The following is a 21,951-nucleotide window of genomic DNA, read 5'->3' as shown; positions in this document are numbered from 1 at the left end:
TGCATGTTTTCTTGCACTTGTAATCAGTGACTGTGTTTTTTTTTCAATATTGCCAGTGTCCACTTTTTGGAGCATGGGGTGTTACTTTTGTACTCCAGGACATGCAGAGGAAAGAATAGTACAGAGAGGTCAGTTCCGCGCTATATGCAAACATCAGATTCAAATGTTAACAGTTCACACACGCCCAACGACCGCCCCTTCTACGTTTACGACATGTGTACCTGTTGCAATGTACACACTTCTCTCTGTGCTGTGATTACTATTACACTGAAGTGGCTGGGGAAGCGGCTGTCTTGGAACAGAAGCTTGTCGATGTTGCATCCGCTTTTGCTTTATCCATCGCCTTTTCTTGTAAGAAGCGACGACGAAGTTCCTCTGCAAGGTGAGCATGGAACACTCTTCTTTTCTCAGTGGCCCCTGTACATGCCTTGCACAGTACATGTGCGATGATCGCTACCAAGTCAAGCGTGTTATAGCACAAATAACCGGCCACCTGCGTGTTCCTGCTTGTACTGATTAAGCTCACGCCTTCTGCTCCATAATGTCATCGCAGCACAGGGAAAAAAAGAAAGAGACAAATATGTGTGACATCTTGAAGAAATCATTTTATGACCTGAATAGTACAAATCAGGAAACATTGTTGCACTAATGCAACATTATTTGAAAACGAACAGCGTCAGATCGGGTGTGAATTTATACTGGCGCTGTTAATTAGAGTCAGATTGCGGGGCTGGGATGATTGGTGAGGGAGAGCGTGAACGTGACTTAAGAGAATAAAACTGAAAAAAAAGCTAACTTTTAGAAATACCATACATTTACAGCTGACCTGACGCTGTTCGTTTTCAAATAATATTTCATTAGTGCAATGATGTTTTCTGATTGATACAGTCCCGATCAAAAGTTTAAGACCACTTGAAAAATGGCAAAAAATCATATTTTGCATGGTTGGATCTTAACAAGGTTCCAAGTAGAGCTTCAACATGTAACAAGAAGAAATGGGAGTGAGACAAAACATTTTTTGAGCATTCAATTAATCAATCAATCAATCAACATTTATTTATATAGCACATTTTCATACAAAAAAATGTAGCTCAAAGTGCTTTACAAAATGAATAGAAAAATAGAAGACACAATAAAAAATAAACATAAGTCATCATTAATTAACATAGAATAAGTAAGGTCCGATGGCCAGGGTGGACAGAAAGACATTTAGGGTTTTCATGGAAGGACCTGATGATGATGGTTACGTAGACTTCTGGCTTTCAGTCCATCAATGTTGGTGCATCATGATGCTTTGAGTAGGTGGTGGTGGCGCAGGCCGCCACCACAAAGAAACCTGAAAAAGAAACAGAAGAGAGAGTAGGGTCAGTACGGATTTTGGAGCCACTGTGAATAGTTATTATGAAGAATTGAACATACAGAGTATCAGTATTAAGTTAAAGTGAAGTTATAAAAAGGCCATGTTAAAGTAATGTGTTTTCAGCAATTTTTTTAAAGTGCTCTACTGTATTTGCCTGGCGAATTCCTATTGGCAGGCTATTCCAGATTTTAGGTGCATAACAGCAGAAGGCCGCCTCACCACTTCTTTTAAGTTTAGCTTTTGGAATTATAAGGAGACACTCATTTGAAGATCTAAGGTTACGATTTGGAATATAACGTGTCAGGCATTCCGATATATAAGATGGAGTGAGATTATTTAAGGCTTTATAAACCATAAGCAGTATTTTAAAGTCAATCCTGAATGACACAGGCAACCAGTGTAGTGACATCAAATCTGGAGAAATGTGTTTGGATTTTCTTTTCCTAGTTAGGATTCTAGCAGCTGCATTCTGCACTCGTTGCAAGTGATTTATGTCTTTTTTGGGTAGTCCTGAGAGGAGTGCGTTACAGTAATCTAGTCTACTGAAAACAAAAGTGTGAATTAATTTCTCAGCATCTTTCAATGATATAAGAGGTCTAACTTTTGCTATGTTTCTTAAGTGCAAAAATGTTGTCCTAGTGGTCTGATGAATATGCGATTTAAAATTCAGATTACAGTCGACAATTACCCCTAAGTTTTTTACTTCCGCCTTAACTTTTAATCCTAATGCATCAAGTTTATTTCTGATAACCTCATTGAATCCATTATTGCCAATTACTAAAATGTCAGTTTTCTCTTTATTTAGTTTGAGAAAATTACTATTCATCCATTCAGAAATACCAGTAAGACATTGTGTTAGTGAATCGAGAGAGTTGGAGTCATCAGGTGCTATTGATAAGTACAGCTGTGTGTCATCAGCATAGCTGTGGTAACTCACGTTGTAACCTGAGATAATCTGAACTAACGGAAGCATATATATTGAGAAAAGCAGCGGACCCAGGATAGAGCCTTGTGGAACACCATATCGGATATCATGTGTCTTTGAGATGTGATTACCACAACTCACAAAGAATTTTCTACCTGCCAGGTAGGATTCAAACCAATTTAAGACACTGCCAGAGAGGCCCACCCATTGACTAAGGCGATTTCCAAGAATATTGTGATCAATGGTGTCAAATGCAGCACTCAGATCTAAGAGAATGAGAACAGATAAATGGCCTCTGTCTGCATTTACCCGCAAGTCATTTACTACTTTAACGAGTTCAGTTTCTGTGCTGTGATTTGTTCTGAAGCCTGACTGAAATTTATCAAGAAAATTTATTAATTTTATTAAAATAAAATATTATAAAATAAATTTTTTATAATTTTATTAATTCATTTTATAAAAATTAATTGAAAATAACGATTAAATTGAAACAGGCTGTTTTACAGCTGATCAAGATTTAACGACCACATGCCTTTAAAAGGCCAAATCTGTGCAAAGATGTGGATTCATTGTCATTTTCTGTTAGGTAGTCACACATTCTGATGGCAAAGGCAAAAAAACTCTCCCTTTTTGAACGTGATCAGGTTGTTGAACTGCATAAGCAGGGTCTCTCACAGCGCGCCATCGCTGCTGAGGTGGGACGCAGTAAGACAGCCATTTGGAATTTCTTAAATGATGCTGAGGGTTATGGAACAAAAAAATCAAGTGGAAGACCCAAAAAAATTTCACCAGCACTGAGCCGGAGGATCCAATTGGCTGTCCGTCAAGACACTGGACGATCCTCAACCCAAATTAAGGCCGTTACAAAAACAAAAAACGTCTTCAAAGACCTTGTCTCCTTGAACGCCACAGAACTGCTCGTTTGGACTTTGCAAGAGAGCACCAAACATGGGACATTCAAAGGTGGAAGAAAGTTTTATTCTCTGATGAGAAAAAATTTTACCTTGATGGTCCTGATGGTTTCCAACGTTACTGGCATGACAAGCAGATCCCAGCTGAGATGTTTTCTACGCGCCACAGTGGAGGGGGCGCCATAATGGTCTGGGGTGCTTTTTCCTTCAGTGGAACAATGGAGCTTCAGGAAGTGCAGGGGCGTCAAACGGCCGCTGGCTATGTCCAGATTTTGCAGAGAGCATTCCTCATGACTCGTCTGGGTTTTTCAACAGGACAACGCTACAGTACACAATGCCCGCAGGACAAAGGACTTCTTCCAGGAGAATAACATCACTCTTTTGGCCCATCCTGCTTGTTCCCCTGATCTAAATCCAATTGAGAACCTTTGGGGATGGATGGCAAGGGATGTTTACAGAAATGGACAACAGTTCCAGACAGTAGATGCCCTTTGTGCGGCCGTCTTCACCACTTGGAGAAATGTTCCCACTCACCTCATGGAAACGCTTGCATCAAGCATGCCACAATGAATTTTTGAAGTGATCAACAATAACGGTGGAGCTACTCAGTACTGAGTTCATGTTTGGAAGTTTGATTTCTGTTTTGGGGGGTGTTGTGATGTGAGATTTTGCATATAACTTGATAAATGTTTTGTATGTCTTTATTTATAATTTAGGCAAACCAAGTGGTGAGAGGTATTCGTGTTTGCACAACCCCCTGATTTTACAACTGTCTCTTTGTAATTTTATGACAGGATTTGGGGGGATGTGTCTTAAACCAGTTTGATCCTCCACACAAAGGCAGGTTAGCTTAACATATGGTCTTGGGGGTTGTTGCAGATGTTAAATGTACTATTTCTCCCATTGGTCTGAGATATGGCTGTTTGGAATTGGCTTGTGTCAGAGGCCTTTAAGTTCCATGATGTCCTATTGGTTTAGGAATTGGAGAGAACATCTATAAATGTACTTGCTCAACCACATTCTCTCTCTCTGACCCACATATGATGAAGAAGCATCTCTCTCTCTAACCAACATATGATGAAGAAGCATCTCTCTTGCTAACCTGTGATGATGAAGACAACACAATGAAGAGCACAGCTCAGCAGCCATATCGAACAGACATGTGGCTGAAAGCTGAGCTCCAACGATGCCTTAACTAGAGACATTTTAAGTAACTGCAAGTCTGTGTGCCACCTGAATTACACACCACCATTTTATCAGGTTGTATGGTTGCCAATATTCAAATGTACTTTGCATTTTGTTATTATTTATGAATATTATCAGTAATACATTATTTTATGTGTAACTTAACTCCTGCTTGTCTTTTTACTACATCTAATTGTCTGAGGTTATAGATAAAGAAGGGAAGGTGGGGATAAGTTATATACAGTGGTAAGTCTGTGAGATTAGGCATTCTAAGGCTACATATTAATAATACAATAGGGAAAGTAGAGCAATATATATTACTCTACCAAGATAAAACAGGGGGGGTTACGGGTTTTTTTGGAGGTGTGGTCCTAAACTTTTGATCAGCTGTAAAACAGCCTGTTTCAGTTTAATCGTTGTTTTCATTAAATTTCATTAAAAATGTTTTGCCTCACTCCCATTTCTTCCTGTTGTATGTTTAAGCTCTACTTGGAACCTTGTTAAGATCCAACCATGCAAAATATGATTTTTTGCCATTTTTCAAGTGGTCTTAAACTTTTGATCGGGACTGTACTATTCAGGTCATAAAATGATTTCTTCAAAATGTCACATATATTGTCTCTTTCTTTTAGGTGTGTAATAGAAACCACAGCATAGAGAGAAGTGTGTACATTGCAACAGGTACATGTCGTAAATGTAGGAAGGACGGTACTTGCGTGTGTGTGAACTATTAACATTTGAATCTGATGATTGCATACAGTCTGGCCGAAATTATCGGCACCCCTGGAATTTTCACAGAAAATGCACCATTTCTCCCAGAAAATTGTTGCAATTACAAATGTTTTGGTATACACATGTTTATTTCCTTTACGTGCATTGAAACAACACAAAAAGAAAAAACAAATCTGACATCATTTCACACAAAACTCAAAAACCGGGCTGGACAAAATTATTTGCACCCTCAACTTAATATTTGGTTGCATGCCCTTTGGAAAAAATAACTGAAATTAAGTGCTTCCTATAACCATCAACAAGCTTGTTACACCTCTCAACTGAAATTTCCGACCACTCTACTTTTGCAAACTGCTAAAGGTCTCTCAGATTTGAAGGGCATCTTCTCCCAACAGTAATTTTGAGAGCTCTCCATAAGTGTTCAGTTGGGTTTAGATCCGGACTCATTGCTGGCCACTTCAGAACTCTTCAGCGCTTTGTCTTCAACCATTTCTGGGTGCTTTTAGAGGTATGTTTGGGGTCATTGTCCTGCTGGAACAACCATGACCTCTGACACAGACCCAGCTTTCTGACACTGGGCCCTACATTGCGCCCCAATATCTTTTGGTAGTCTTCAGACTTCATGTTGCCTTGCACCCAGTCAAGGCATCCAGTGACAGAGGCAGCAAAACATTCCCAAAACATCTTAGAACCTCCACCATGTTTGACTGTAGGTACTGTATTCTTTTCTTCGTAGGCCTCATTCCGTTTTCTGTAAACAGCTTTACCAAAAAGCTCTACCTTGGTCTCATTTGTCCACAAGACGTTCGCACAGAAAGATTTTGGCTTCCTCAAGTACATTTTGGCAAACTCCAGTCTGGCTTTTTTATGTTTCTGTGTCAGCAGTGGGGTCCTCCTGCCTCTCCTGCCATAGCGTTTCATTTCGTTCAGATGTCGACGGATAGTTTGAGTTGACACTGTTGCACTGTTGAGTCTGCAGAACAGCTTGAATATGTTTTGAAGTTGATTGGGGCTGTTTATCCACCATTCGGATTATCCTTTGTTGCAGTCTTTTATCAATTTTTCTCTTCTGTCCACGTCCAGGGAGATTAGATACAGTGCCATGTATTATAAACGTCTTGATTATGCTGCGCACAGTGGACAAAGGAACATGAAGATCTCTGGAGATGGACTTGTAGCCTTGAGATTGTTGATATGTTTCCACAATTTTTGTTCTCAAGTCCACAGACAATTCTCTGTTCTTCTTTCTGTTCACCATGCTTAGTGTGGCACACTCAGACACACAACAGAAAGGTTGAGTCATCTGGCTTCAGGTGTGATTGCTATATTGCCAGCACCTGTTTCTTGCCACAGGTGATTTCAAATGAGCATAAATATAAAACTAAAACGATTTACCCACAATTTTGAAAAGTTGCCAATAATTTTGTCCGGCCCATTTTTGGAGTTCTGTGTGACATCAGATTTGGCTTTTTTCTCTGTTTTTTTGTGTTGTTCCAATGCACATAAAGGAAATAAACATGTGTATACCAAAACATTTGTAATTGCAGCAATGTTCTGGGAGAAATGGTGCATTTTCTGGGAAAATTCCAGGGGTGCCGATAATTTCAGCCATGACTGTATAGTGCTGAACTGACCTCTCTGTACTATTCTTTCCTCTGCATGTCCTGGAGTACAAAAGAAACACCACCGTACAGCAACATGTGGAAAAAAAAAAACGTGCGGTCACTGTTTACAACCACAAGATGATATGCAAATGAATATGAATAATGTTTCATCAGTGCCACAATATTTTCCGAAATGTACTATTCAGGTCATAAAATGAATAATTCCAAATATCATTTATACCTATGTCTCTGTATTTTTTTGTTTTTTTTTTGGTCATTGTGGCTTTGACATCATGGACCATAAGGTGCATACTAATTCAGCGTAAGCAGGAACACTCAATAAAACTGAATAAAAAAAAATCAAGTGACAGTGAGATACGAAGAAGGCAGATTCATCAGTGTTTGTGTGTTAGTTTTTTTCTATCCAGATCATAGAATTTCAAGTCCCATTGTCTCAAAACACCACTCACATCTATAGTTATTCCCAGTTTCAAATAAAAACTTAACAGCTTCAGATCCCGGGGAGTTGGGGGTTTAGGTGGTGTTGAGCGGTAGTATGTATCATGATCATGACTGAGAGAATAGAAGTGAAAAAAAAAAACGCTAACTTTTACAAGTACTATAAATGTACACCAGCTGTTACAGGCACAAATGAAATGTATGTGTTTACTGTATAATATTAACAATAAGAGCAGCTCACTACTGAAAAGAGTAAATGTAGGAGGCAATCAGGATTGAACCATGGACTCTTGATTACAAGTCAGCAATTCTTACTTCAACAACAACAACCACAACATTTATTTATATAGCACATTGAGCTACTTTTTGTATGAAAAAGGGCTTTACATAATGAAGAATAGAAAAATAAAAGACACAGTAAGAAAATAAAATAAGTCAACATTAATTAACATAGAATAAGAGTAAGGTCCAATGGCCAGGGTGTACAGAAAAAACAAACAAAAAAAAAAACTCCAGACGGCTGGAGAAACAAATAAAATCTGTAGGGATTCCAGACCATTAGACTGCCCAGTCCCCTCTGGGCATTCTATTTAACATAAATGAAACAGTCCTCTTTGGATTTAGGGTTCTCACGGAAGGACTTGATGATGATGGTCACGTAGACTTCTGCCTTTTAATCCATCCATCATTGTTGGAGCATCATGTTGCTTTGAGTAGGAAACCGGAAAAAGAAACGGAAGAGAGAGTAGGGATTTTAGAGCCACCATGAATAGTTATTATGATGAATTGAACATACAGAGTATCAGGATTAAGTTAAAGTGAAGTTATAAAAAGGCCATGTTAAAGTAATATGTTTTCAGCAGTGTTTTAAAGTGCTCTACTGTATTAGCCTGGCGAATTCCTATTGGCAGGCTATTCCAGATTTTAGGTGCATAGCAGCAGAAGGCTGCCTCACCACTTCTTTTAAGTTGTGTTCTTGGAATTCTAAGGAGATATTCATTTGAGGATCTAAGGTTACGATTTGGAATATAAGGTGTCAGACATTCCGATATATAAGATGGGGCAAGATTATTATTAAGGCTTTATAAACCATAAGCAGAATTTTAAAGTCAATCCTGAATGACACAGGTAACCAGTGTAGTCCTGAGAGGAATGCGTTACAGTAATCTAGTCGACTGAAAACAAACTCGTGAACTAATTTCTCAGCATCTTCCATCCATCCATCCATTTTCTAACCCGCTGAATCCGAATACAGGGTCATGGTGGTCTGCTGGAGCCAATCCCAGCCAGCACAGGGCACAAGGCAGGAACCAATGCTGGGCAGGGTGCCAACCCACCGCAGGACACACACAAACACACCAAGCACACACTAGGGCCAATTTAGAATCACCAATCCACCTAACCTGCATGTCTTTGGATTGTGGGAGGAAACCGAGCCTGGAGGAAACCCACGAGACACAGGGAGAACATGCAAACTCCACGCAGGGAGGACCCGGAAGTTTAACCCGGTCTCCTAACTACGAGGCAGCAGTGCTACCACTGCGCCACCGTGCCGCCCTTCTCAGCATCTTTTTAGTGATATAAGAGGTCTAACTTTAGCTATGTTTCTTAAGTGAAAAATGCTGTCCTAGTGATCTGATTAATATGCGATTTATATGCGATTCTACGCCACTGAAGCTGTTGTATCACCCTTGAACCTTTTGTGAAAGTGTTTATTTGATTTTTGGACTTCAGGCTTCGCACATTATATAGTTTATACCTACATTTTGTCATTTATTGCTAAAATATGAAAACTTTTCTGTTTTAACAATGTGTTTACACAGATTATTTGGATTATTGTGCCAAATAACAATCTAGTATTTCCACTATAAAACTCCAGCATTTCACTGCCAGATAATCAAGGCATGAGGTGGGAGAACTGTACATGTTCTGTGGCGTTGGGGGCATGGAATAGTAGGCTGCTTGCTGCTTGTCTTGAATACCACATTTTCAGGACAAAAAACACTCACAGAGAGGTGCGAAGGGATTTAAGGTGGGTCGGATTTACGAGTTTGTTCGTAGGCTTTGGTAAATCTAGTATTAAAGAAGAAAAGCTCTGGCATAGAGATGATGCTCAGAAAAGGTTAAATGACTCTAAAGATGTTACACATCTTTTTCTATCATTGGTACTTAGACAGCCTTCCATAAATACACTAGTTGGTCTAGATTATCCCAGCAGCAATTAAAGCATGATGGAAGAAGTAGAAGATTACAGGTCATTCTAACACATGGACATGTACTGTAAACCATAAATATTATATATAGGTCAGTGATTAACACTTCTGCATCACAAAGTTTTAGAATTTTGGATTTGGATGGCATTGTGGTCATTACCTTTGAGGAGTTTATGCATACACTCTCCACTTGTTTGTGTGGATTTTTTTTTACTAAATTCCCCTATATAAATGAATATAATTTACAATGGAACGGAGCCCCTTCAGCATCAGTTCCTGCTTTATCTTCTTATATAATATGCTGTTAGTTTGTCTGTCCAGGATTTTAAATCACCTGTAGCTCGCAAACTGTTTGAACTATTGACCTGAAATTTGGTATATATATATTACGTAATGTCTGCTAACTGCTTTCGGAGTGATGATTGATCTCCAAGGTTATTCCTCATTTTATTTTTATTTTATTGTTGAATCAACTCTTGGCAGCAGCCAGCAGGGTGGCCGTGCAGTGCATGCGTACAGGCGCCATTCTTATTCCCTACCACCTTCACTGTCACATCCCCTACCTCTCCATATCTTAAATGATTCTTGAGGCAGATTGAAGACTTAAGTGCCAGCTTAAGTGAAACATAAAGGAAAATGTACTAAGTAATTGCAACACAAACACTGACTTAATAAGTTTTAATGCAAAAAGATGCCGAGGAAAGAAGAGAAGAAGCGGGCCGCTAGGGTGGAGAAAAGAAGAGCTGCTCAGGAAGCAGCACACACATCAACCTAGGAATGCTAAACATACAGAGAAAGAGTATGAAAACTATGAATGCTTAAGTCAAGTGTATAATGTGCAGTGCGCCATTACTGGTGTCTTGATATTACAAAGAAAGGCTTCAACATTCTATTATTATGTAATGGTGTAAATTAATAAATATTTCCATGTTGTTGATATCACATTTAAAATAAAGATTGTCAGAAGGGAGAAATGAAAAGTTTATTTGTAGTATCAAAAAAGGCACCTTAAAACTCGTTTTAACTCCATGCCTGACATACTGTGTTAAACAACTTTCAAATGAAAAGTCTTTGGTCACCAATGAAGACAATGGTTGTGGCTTAGTTCCAAGCCAAAATAGACCAACTTTGATATGCTGTCTGTAGATAACGTAAACTGTAGAAGTCAATGCATTGCTGATCAGTTCATTTTACAATAATAGTTCCTGAAAAATCATTACATTTTTTGAAGATTTTGTATAGCATTTTTTTCATTCAATACTGTCAATTAGCATATGCATTCATTAGCAATCTTATTTTTTATGATTTTTTGATTACTACCAAATTAAATCTAACATTTTGTTTATATGTAGGCAACTATATGGGCAGAGGAATGACAGGGATGTGTGTACGATTTGTCCCTACTCATCTTGCGAACAAGTCCTGCAGAGTGACTTCTTTGTGCTACAGTATGGATGGCCAGGAGATTCTTGTCAGTTACTCTTCAGATTACATTTACCTTTTTGATCCCAAAGATGATAAAGCAAGGGAACTGAAATGTCCTTCTGATGATAAGAGAGAGGAGGTTAGTTTAATATTCTGTGTGAATATAAAATGTTTTTACAGTTATATTTATGTATTATGACCACTAAATTAACACTTAGTATTTGTTAATACAGTTTATAGTTCTTAATACATTTTACAGTTGTTACAGTTAAATCCAAACTGTGTACTGGTCATTGATAGATTGCACTTTTCAAAGAAATTCGTAAGATTTTAAATGGATTTAAGTCCAGTTTGTGCTGCTTCCTGTCCTTCGTATTTGCTATGTCAGTGTCTTTGGGATGATTGTCATGGTCAAAGATTAACATCTGGTCTTGTCCGTTATGGGAGATGGACGTCTGAAGCGGAGCTCTGTTAGCAGCAGCTTTATTTTTTTCACTTATTTCGTATTATTTTGAGGTGTCCTGTATTTACCCCACCTAAAGGGTTTCCACTACAATATATAAACATGAGTAATAAGAAAAGAGGGTCAGAATGAGCCGGAAAGGAAACTTAAAGCTACATCCAAGACTAGACAGACATCAAGCCTAAGTGCGAGGTACTGCCTTTCAGAGACTGACCTGGAACAGGCAGACGAATGCACAGACTTCCCAGGATCCCACTCCAATGCAAATTCTCCAGTCAAGAGCGAAAATGGAAGTAAAAATGGGAGCAAAGGTGCAAGTGATGCAGGTCACAAGAGCTCGCCGATTCCAGTAGATCACATGAAACCAGAAATGGTCTTGCTGTCTGTGCTTTCATTCATTCCTCGCGAGCCTGAAACATCGGCTGTAACCGGGGTTGCCACTCCACCTGCAGATTTCTCCAGACTGAAGGAAATGATCACAACATTGGCCACGGCCATAAGTGAGCTTAAGAAAGACATTCAGAAAAATATGAAGAACGATAATAAGACCTGGAAATGCGTCTATAGAATCGTTTTGATGCGACCTTTAAAGGTATGCTGGGGAAAATTGAGGAACACATCCAAGAAAATACGTCTAAACTGAAGAAACTTGCTGACCAGCTGGATGACGTTAAGCTGATATTCACAGCCAGAATTGAAACAGCGGAACAATTGGCATCTAACTCCGATGGAAAAGCTACAGCTGCGAATTCTGAATGCAAGAAACTCGGAGACAGACTTGCTGCTTTGGAAGATGGATGCAGAAGGAATAATATTAGAATCGAAGGTCTACCTGAGAATCATGAAAGTCCAAACCCAGTGAAATTCGCAGTTGAACTATTCCCTAAAATAATTGGAGAACAATTTAAATCAGATACCGAGATAGCAGCAGCTTATCGCATGCACGGATCAAATACCTTTAGACCTAGGTCTTTTATTGTCCTGTTCGAGAGATTACCATGTAAGCTAGATGTGATGGCACTTCTTAGACACAAGCAAGAGATTATATTTGAAAATAACCACATTCGTATTTTCCTGGAATTTTCTCCCACAACGACTGCTAAATGTGCAGCCTTCTACAACATTAAACAGCGGTTACGGCAAGCCGATATCAAATACAGCCTCTTGTATCCTGCCCAACTCAAAGTGGATTTTCAAGACCAATACCGCGTTTTCTCCAGCAAGGAGGAAGCAGAAAAGGAATTAAGAAGGCTGACACCGACAATTTTTTGAAACACATAATGAGTCGCATCCTGTCATGGCATGGCAAGTACTGTAGATATCACCTGCTGTCTGATCTACTTGTAATGATACGGGCGGGTATTATAATTATACATGCTTTTAATTACTCGGACACATTCTGTTTATGTTTTACTTACAGTTATAGACGTGTGTGTGGAAGAAATTAATCTTTTTTTTTTCCTGCCCTAAAGGAGACTGTTTAATATCATATCCTTGGTTTATTGTTACTGTTATTATTACATTTGGATTTACTATGCTTATCCTGGACCACGTTTTAACACCATTCCCTGAGTTTTATTATCTTAATACTTTAAGATTGTTGAAGATTATATTTTATTCTTACAGTTTGTTAATGATTATATTTAGGCATATAGTATTTAGACTTTATTGGAAATAGATATCTCTACTTTTAATTCTCAAACGCCGCTGCTGGGGGATTGTTTTGTTTTGGACGTGCTCTGTCTCTAGGTATATCAGTGGACCAGGACTCTGTGAATTGGGGTCCAGCCTTACGTGGGGAGGCGATATGGGGGAGCGGAGAGCAGGCTATATCTAATCTATCCTTTTAACCCTTATAATTACAATTATCAACGTAACAATAGGCTGATTGGCAATAGCTCGTGGGGAAATTGGAAATTAAGGTTAAAGCTGTCTCACTTCCAGTTAAGACTATAAAATGATATCAAAAATTCAGAATCAATGTCTTCATGATGGGACAGTTAACTGGAATGTTAAAAGGCCTGAATCACGAATTAAAGAGAAAGAAAGTATTCTCTCACCTAACAGGTTTAAACACTAAAATAGTATTTTTACAGGAGACCCACTTACTAAGCAAGGATCAGTTCCGGCTGCAAAAAGACTGGACTGGCCAAATGTTCCATTCTAGCTTTACAAAGAAAACCAGAGGAGTGGGAATTTTCATACATAGAACAGTCTCATTTGTAGCATCAGATGTAGTATGTGATCCTAAAGGGAGAGATATGTGATTGTCATGGGCAACTTATTTAATTGTAAAGTGATTTTGATAAATGTTTATGCACCTAGTATTTGCATCCATTCCCAATGTGAACACTCATAAAATTATAATGGCTGGGGACTTTAATTGTGTTTTAAACCCACTCTTAGATAGGATTCCTGTCACGGGGGGATGACATCTAACACAGCTAAGACAATTACACAGTTTGTAACAGATAGATAGATAGATAGATACTTTATTAATCCCAAGGGGCAATTCACATAATCCAGCAGCAGTATACTGATACAAAGAAACAATATTAAATTAAATAGTAATAAAAATGAAAAAATAAAAAAAACAGACAATAACTTTGAATAATGTTAGAATTTACTCCCCCGGTGGAATTGAAGAGTCGCATAGTGTAGGGGAGGAACAATCTCCTCAATCTGTCAGTGGAGCAAGACAGTGACAAAAGTCAAGCTACTCCTCTGCCTGGAGATGACACTGTTCAGTGGATGCAGTGGATTCTCCATGATTGACTGACCACAACTTATCAGACCCCTGCAGGTTTCTAAACCCAAACTCAAGAACATATTCGTTCTACTCACCAGTACATCATTGCTACTTAAGAATTGATTATTTCTTTATAGATAATAATTTGTTGCCTACGATTAAATCTTGCAAGTACGACGCTATTGTTATTTTCGACCATGCACCTCTGATCTTGGAGCTAAAGTCATTATGCCCTACACACTCACCTCGCAGATGGTGTCTTAACCTGCTTCTATTAGCAGACAAGAACTGTACCGAATTTATATCCAGACAAATCAGCTTCTTCTCAGAGACAAATAGATTCTCAAAGGTGTCTGCTGGAATACTCAGGGAAACTCTTAAGGTCTTCTTAAGAGGACAGATTGTTTCATATCTTTTCCACAGGAATAAATTACGAACCAAGAAAGTATCAGAACTAAGAAGCAAAATTACTAAAATAGATGAAGAGCATGCCAGGCGTCCAAGTGAGGCTCTACATAGGAAAACGCAGGCTCTGCATTCAGAACTCAACCTCTTGACAACTAAAGAAACTGAACAACTAATTTATAAATTAAGACATCATTACTATGAACATGGAGAGAAAGCTAATAAGCTTTTAGTTCATCAAATCCATAAGCAAGAAGTTCGCAATGCAATCCCAGTAATCACCAACACGAACGGAGATGAAATCATTGACCATAAAAACATAATGTACACATTTAGAGACTACTATAAATCCTTATATTCTACTGAGTTTAAAGAAGACAACACACAATCTAATGCATTTCTGGATACATTACAGATACCACAAATGATACTTTTATTGAGGAGGAACTCAATAAACCTTTGGTGCTATCAGAATTACTAGATGCTATAAAGTCACTTCAAGGTGGGAAAGCAGCAGGCCCTGATGGCTACCCTGTAGAATTTTATAAGAAATTCTCCACTCAGCTAGCTCCCCTCTTATTAGCAACATTTACAGAAGCTAGAGACAAACAAATGCTACCTCAAACTTTTTGCCAAGCATTAATCACCGTCTTTTCTAAACAAAATAAGGACTTATTACAATGTGCATCATACAGACCAATTTCACTTTTGAATAATGATGTTAAAATACTCTCAAAAATCATAGCTAGAAGGATGGAGAAAGTGCTGCCTTTGATAATATCACAAGATCAAACTGGATTTATCAAGGGTCGACACTTCTCTTCCAATCTTCGTCGCCTGTTTAATGTAATGTACTCACCAGTAAAGTCAAACACCCCAGAAATATTATTATCATTGGATGCAGAAAAAGCATTTGACATGATTGAATGGAAATACCTTTTCACTACATTAGAGAAATTTGGGTTTGGCCCGAACATTTGTGCATGGATCAAACTACTGTATACCAATCCAGAAGCTTCAGTTTGTATTAACATTTGTTCAGACTACTTTAAACTAGAACATGGTACCAGACAAGGATGCCCCTTATCACCACTGCTATTTGCAATCGCCATTGAACCACTGGCGGTTCACTGTCGAAATGCTTATCAGATAAAGGAGATTATCAGAGAGGGACTGGAACAGAAAATTTCTCTATATGCAGATGATATGGTACTGTATATATCAGACCCACAAAATTCTGTGCACAGAATTTCAAAAGATCTCTGGTCTCAGAATTTATTTGAATAAAAGTGTACTCTTTCCAGTGAATTCTCAAGCATATATTAGATTGAACACCCTACCTTTTATCATTGCAGATCAGTTTAAATACCTAGGGGTTAACATCACAAGTAAACACAAAGCTCTTTATCAACAAAATTTTGCCATCTGTATGGAAAAATTAAGCAAGACTTGCATAGATGGTCAACACTTCATCTCACTCTAGCTGGAAGAATTAACATTGTTAACATGATTATTCTTCCTAAGCTTCTTTTATTTCAAAACATTCCAATATACATCAATAAATCATTTTTTAAGCAATTAGATTCAACAATAACCTCATTTATTTGGAACTCAAAACATCCATGTATCCAAAGAGCGACCCTACAAAGACCTAAGGCAGAAGGTGGCATGGCTCTACCTAACTTTCAGTTTTATTACTGGGCAGCAAACATACAAGCTATAAAAACCTGGACACAAATAGATGAACATACACAGGCTTGGTCCGCAATAGAAGTAAAATCCTGCAGTACTTCTTTATATTCCCTGCTCTGTGCCCCAACAAATGTAAGTTATCCCAATATACTAATAACCCAATTGTGCTTCACTCACATCAGAATATGGAACCAATGTAGAAAGCATTTTAAGATGGAGAATCTTTTATCTGTGGCACCTCTGCAAGAGAACCACCTCTTTCAACCCTTGCAAACATATGCAGTTTTAATATCTGGAAAAGATTTGGGATTAAATTGCTTAGAGATCTTTATATAGACAACATCTTTGCATCCTATGAACAATTACATTCCAAATTTAACTTTCCAGCTACACATTTCTTTCACTATCTTCAAATTAGGAACTTTGTTAAACAGAACCTGCCCGATTTTCCTCATCTTGCACCCTCTCCATGCTGGAAAAATATTGCTCAATTTCGAGGACTTGGACACCATCTCTGCAATATATAAAATTTTACAGTCCTTCCCTTTCAAAGATCCAAGAGGACAATGGGAAAAAGATCTCTTAATCAATATATCAGAAAAGGAGTGGAAGGTAGCAATGCAGAGAATTCACTCGAGCTCCATATGCGCAAAGCATACAATTATTCAACTCAAAATTATATATCAAGCACATCTGTCTCGCTTAAAACTGTTCAAAATGTTCCCAGGTCAAGATCCAACCTGTGAACGCTGTAATCAAGTCCCAGCTTCACTAGGTCACATGTTTTGGGCCTGCACCAAATTAACATCATTTTGGACCAAAATTTTTAAGTGCCTTTCAGACAGCCTTGGTGTCACAATCCTTCCTAACCCATTAACAGCTGTGTTTGGTGTTCTTCCAGATGTTCTTAATGTGGAGAAGGACAAACAAATTGTGATTGCATTCACTACACTTTTGGCACACAGACTTATTCTGATAAACTGGCAGAACCCAAACTCTCCTCATTTAATTCAGTGGGAAACCAATGTTTTATACTATTTGAAATTGGAAAAAATCAAATTCTTAGTTAGACAATCGGTACAGAATTTTTTCAAAACCTGGCAGGATCTAATCAATAATTTTTTAGAATAAGCTCTTAAAGCACCGATGAAGCAATTCTTTCTGCATTTCTTTTTCTTCTCCATTCATCTCTATTGCCCTTTTAAACTATTTAATTTAGGTATGTTTACAAGCTTTAAGTTTTACTCCGTTGGCCATGCTCTCTTTCTTAGGGGTGGGGGTTAATTTGTTTTCATCCTATTTTTTTTTTGTAAAAATTGATTTATTTATATGGAATGATTACAATTAAATTAATAATAAAAAAAAAAAATTAACATCTTCCCATTTCACCATCCCTACTGAGGGCCACAATCTTTCTTCAAGAATTTAACTGTTTATTGTACTATCCATCTTCTTTTTTTATCTTAATCAATTGCTCCAGTCTCCGCTGAGGGTGAAATGCTCCTATCACTCTGCTTTACTGGATGAATGCCGTTCTTTATATGGTAAGATGTATTGGGTACATACAAGATGTATCACGGAGAGTCTTAGCCATAAAGGCCTTTCCTATAGGTCCTTCAATATTATCATTGATCTGACTTTTGCTAGCCTTTTAGATTAGTTTTCTGTTTTCTCAGTCATCCATTTCACAGGGATGATCAGATCTACAGAAGGTCTTAGTGGTACCATACACCATTCATTTCTCAGTCATATTTTTACCTGTGCTTTATAGGATACTTGTAGTCCTTCAAAACATTTTATGCTCATTTCCTGACTTGTTCTATTTCCCAACTTTATGTCAAAGTTTTTTGGAAGCACCTTTTCGCCCAATATTGATGTTTTTTTATTAATTTTATTGCAATCCATACAAATCTATCAAGTTTTTATAAAAAGAAAAATTGAGTTAAGGACAAATCGATCCCCACCCCTGAGAGAGATAGCAAGGCAAATGGTGTGAAATTTAAGGCTTGTAAACATACCTAAATTAATAAATTCTCTGTGCTTTATGAGCTTATTTTAAAATATTACTGATTAGATCCTGCCATGTTTTGAAAAAAGTCTGTACAGATCCTCTAACTGAGTATTTGATTTCTTCCAATTTCAAATAGTATAACACATCGGTTTCCCACTGACTTGAAAGAGGAGAGTTAGGGTTCTTCCAGTTTATCAGAATAAGTCTGTGTGCTAAAAGTGTAGTGAATGCATGATTTTTTTCATTTGACATAAACATCCAAACTGTGGTATCATTTGGGAAAAGCTCACTAAAATCACCTTAGTCAATGGCAAGTTGGAAGCATTTTGTTTGTTTCTTGATGATATAATGTGATTAGTTATACTTAAGCATGTTTGCAAGTGCAGTTGTAAAAGGGTGTTCAATTATTCTAATGATATTATATAATCCAAATAATATTAATTAGTTTGGGGATTTTTTTTAGTTTATTTTTACTTGGCTAATGTGGTTTACTGTATGTATATAAAAATGGAGCAAGTCCAGTTTATTTTGTTTTAATTTTTAGAGGGACATACAACAAAAGATAATTTTGTAAAGGGAGTGATAACTTCCTTTAGACATTGCCTTTAGGCTATTACTGTAAAACAGATTGATATCAAAAACGTATTTGGAAAGAGAACACTGGTAATAACTGCAGGTTATTTGGTTATTTTTTTGGTCCCCTCAAAAAGTGAAGCAGAAACATTGTCATTAAGATGTCATATATTTATTAAGTTCCTTATGATTATTATTGAGAACAGGTAGGCATGTATAGACACTTGAAGAAAATAAATACATAAAGTAGAAAAACCTGTCTCAGTGGAAAATAGTCTGGCGTCTTGAGACCTCTGTTAAACATAGCTGGTGTTCATGAAATACATCCTGTAAACAATTGAAGGAATGAATAAATACATACATATTAATATTGCTTTAGATTTATATATTCATTTATTGTTTATTTCTAAATGTAATTATTTCTCTATATGCATTATATTGTTATACAGAATCCAGGACAAAATAATATTTATAAGATTTTTATCCTTTTAGTTTACCTTTGTTATGAGTGTATATGTATTCATTATATTACTTCTCATATTTAATTGTACATCTGAAGCCTCTGAACAAAGTCTGCCAGATCATATATTTTATATCTGAGCTGTGTTTGCTGAAATTCCACTGTGTCTGTTCAGTCTCAGATTCCTTTCTAAATAAAGCAACAGAATCATGTGCTGTAAGGTCCTTTACATAAATAGCAGTCTCTGTAATCAAGAGCAGGATGGCATCCTGCAGGAACTGGTATGTGTTTTTGTTGTATTTTAGAACCATGCCAAAGATAAAAGACATCTTGTGGGCACAGCATCTGACTGCTTCAGTATACTCTAGCTCCTTTACACAGAAGGATTTATTGTCAGCATTGTTTTCCTGCACTAAGTAAACCAAATCACATAATGGTTTCCTTTTCATTTACAAAAAATATTATGTAACAGAAATGTATATTTTGATATTGTTTCGTTTAAGAAAATACACTTTACAGTATTTACTGCCTAGGTTTAAACAAATGGTTTAAAGATTTCAAATTCATATTGTAGGTATAATTTCAGTAAATTATAAACATTTGTCTGACAGTATTTTTGGATAAAATACATGGTTGTGATATATACAGTATATCATGTGTCCATACTTGGTTTATTCTGTTTTTCTACCAAACCCTTAAATCATAGCAGTGTTGTAAATTAAAAACATAAACAAATATTTAAGATTTCAGTATGATTTGTGTATCTTTAGGACACAGCAGGCTGTGAAAGACGACTTCACTGACACTAAAACAGTGTACAAAAACAAAACTTGGCAATAATGTAAATGTTAAAAATATAATTTGTTATTGAGCACTGTCCCTAATGGAGAAAAAAATGAATATATGTAGGTACTATGACAATGAACAAAAGAAAACTACCAGCATAGTTTTAAAAATTTGCAATGTGCAATGTTGTATAGATATATTTATCGGCGTCTTGAGTTAAAATCTATTTTTCTTTTTGCAGCTGCGTCAGCCTCCTGTAAAGCGCCTCAGACTTCGAGGTGATTGGTCAGACACAGGGCCGAGAGCACGTCCAGAAAGTGAACGGGAACGAGATGGTAGGATGGGTAAAGACTTTAAATGTTTAAAATATTGCCATATAACATGCTTCTCTCATTTAGATCCATAATTTGAAAAATATTTGTATTATACCAGCTTACTGTTAAAATATAGTATGGCATATGTATGCTACTGTTATGTGATGGAGAAGAAATCAGTCCCTTTCCTGTAATTTAAGGAAAACTGTCTACCCTACATGGACCACATTTCTACACTTACACAGGTGTCATTGAGAGAATTAGACTATAAAGTTTTATAAGGGTTAAAGAACCTAGCTCAGATTAGAGTACAGTCAAGATGTGTTAGCTGATAGCATGGTATAGAAAAAGTGTAGGAAATAATATGAATTATTACAATTTAATAGCTTAATATTTCTGATGTCATCTAGTAATATTAAATAAGTCTCACACTATGGAGGAAGTAATACATTAAAAACCAATTATCTTAACTGTCAATAATATATTAATTAAACTTTAATGTTGAAACTATTTAGTTTCTACTGAATATGAACCTATCTGAAATATGCTTTTTAACCATAAGATACATTAAAAGATTAAGCTGATTTTAGTTTATTAGTTTTAAAAATTTCAGTACTACTAAGTATTCAGATTAGATTATATAACCCCTTCTCCATAAATCTAGAGGATAGAACAGAAGAAAAAAATGTTTAATATGAAGTAACAAGTCTAAGATATTAAAATATCATGAAAACCTACCAGTGATTCAGCATGCTAAATGATTAAGTATGTCATTGGTAAGTGCCTGCCAGATTCTAAAGAATTTTTGAAGTGAAGTGAATAAAATTTTATTTTCATTTAAAGTGAAATGAGATGTTAATTTCATATTTTGTCATGGTAGTTGGGTTCGAATTCTTCCAGTTGAGGAAAATATATGACGTGCTAGCTATTGTCACAATATATTGTACATTAAGCAGATAATTGTTACCTCAGACAGCGCTTTTACAAAATCAGGGGTTATTAAACTGCTCAAAAAAATTAAAGGAACACTTTGAAAACACATCAGATCTCAATGGGAAAAAGAAATCCTCCTGGATATCTATACTGATATAGACTGGGTAATGTGTTAGGAACGAAAGGATGCCACATCGTTTGATGGAAATGAAAATGATCAACCTACAGAGCCCTGAATTCAAAGACGCCCCAAAAATCAGAGTGAAAAAATTATGTGGCAGGCTAGTCCATTTTGCCAAAATTTTATTGCAGCAACTCAAAATTGTACGCAGCACTTTGTATGGCCCCTGTGTTCTTGTATACCTGCCTGACAACATCGGTGCATGCTTCTAATGAGATGACAGATGGTGTTGTGGGGGATCTCCTCCCAGATCTGGACCAGGGCATCACTGAGCTCCTGGACAGTCTGAGGTGCAACCTGGTGGCATTGGATGGACCAAAACATAATGTCCCAGAAATGTTCTATTGGATTTAGTTCAGGAAAGTGTGGTGGCCAATCAATGGTATCAATTCCTTCATCCTCCAGGAACTGCCTGCATACTCTCACCACATGAGGCCAGGAATTGTCGTGCACCAGGAGCCACTGTACCAGCATAGGGTCTGACAATGGGTCCAAGGATTTATTCCTGATACCTAATGGCAGCCAAGGTGCCTTTGTCAAGCCTGTAGCGGTCTGTGTGACCCTCCATAG

The 21,951-nt window shown here is 37.2% G+C and overlaps 1 protein-coding gene across 5 annotated transcripts in view; it reads left to right on the top strand.

The window, feature by feature from the left end:
- Positions 1 to 21,951, top strand: part of dcaf6 (ddb1 and cul4 associated factor 6) — a 215,694-nt gene that overhangs the window by 112,070 nt on the left and 81,673 nt on the right. For 3 of the 5 annotated variants that reach the window (XM_039745173.1, XM_039745171.1, XM_039745174.1), the window contains exons 7-8: positions 10,742 to 10,953; positions 20,195 to 20,297. In XM_039745173.1, coding sequence (XP_039601107.1) covers positions 10,742 to 10,953; positions 20,195 to 20,297 — 315 coding nt within the window. The remainder of the gene's footprint in view (positions 1 to 10,741; positions 10,954 to 20,194; positions 20,298 to 21,951) is intronic. The other 2 variants (XM_039745175.1, XM_039745172.1) reach the window with 1 other exon arrangement.

This window comes from Polypterus senegalus, chromosome 2, assembly GCF_016835505.1.
Source record: "Polypterus senegalus isolate Bchr_013 chromosome 2, ASM1683550v1, whole genome shotgun sequence".
In the NCBI taxonomy this organism is placed as follows: Eukaryota; Metazoa; Chordata; class Cladistia; order Polypteriformes; family Polypteridae; genus Polypterus; species Polypterus senegalus.
Note: the sequence above shows the minus strand (reverse complement) of the source record. Positions and strands in the feature narration are given on the sequence as shown.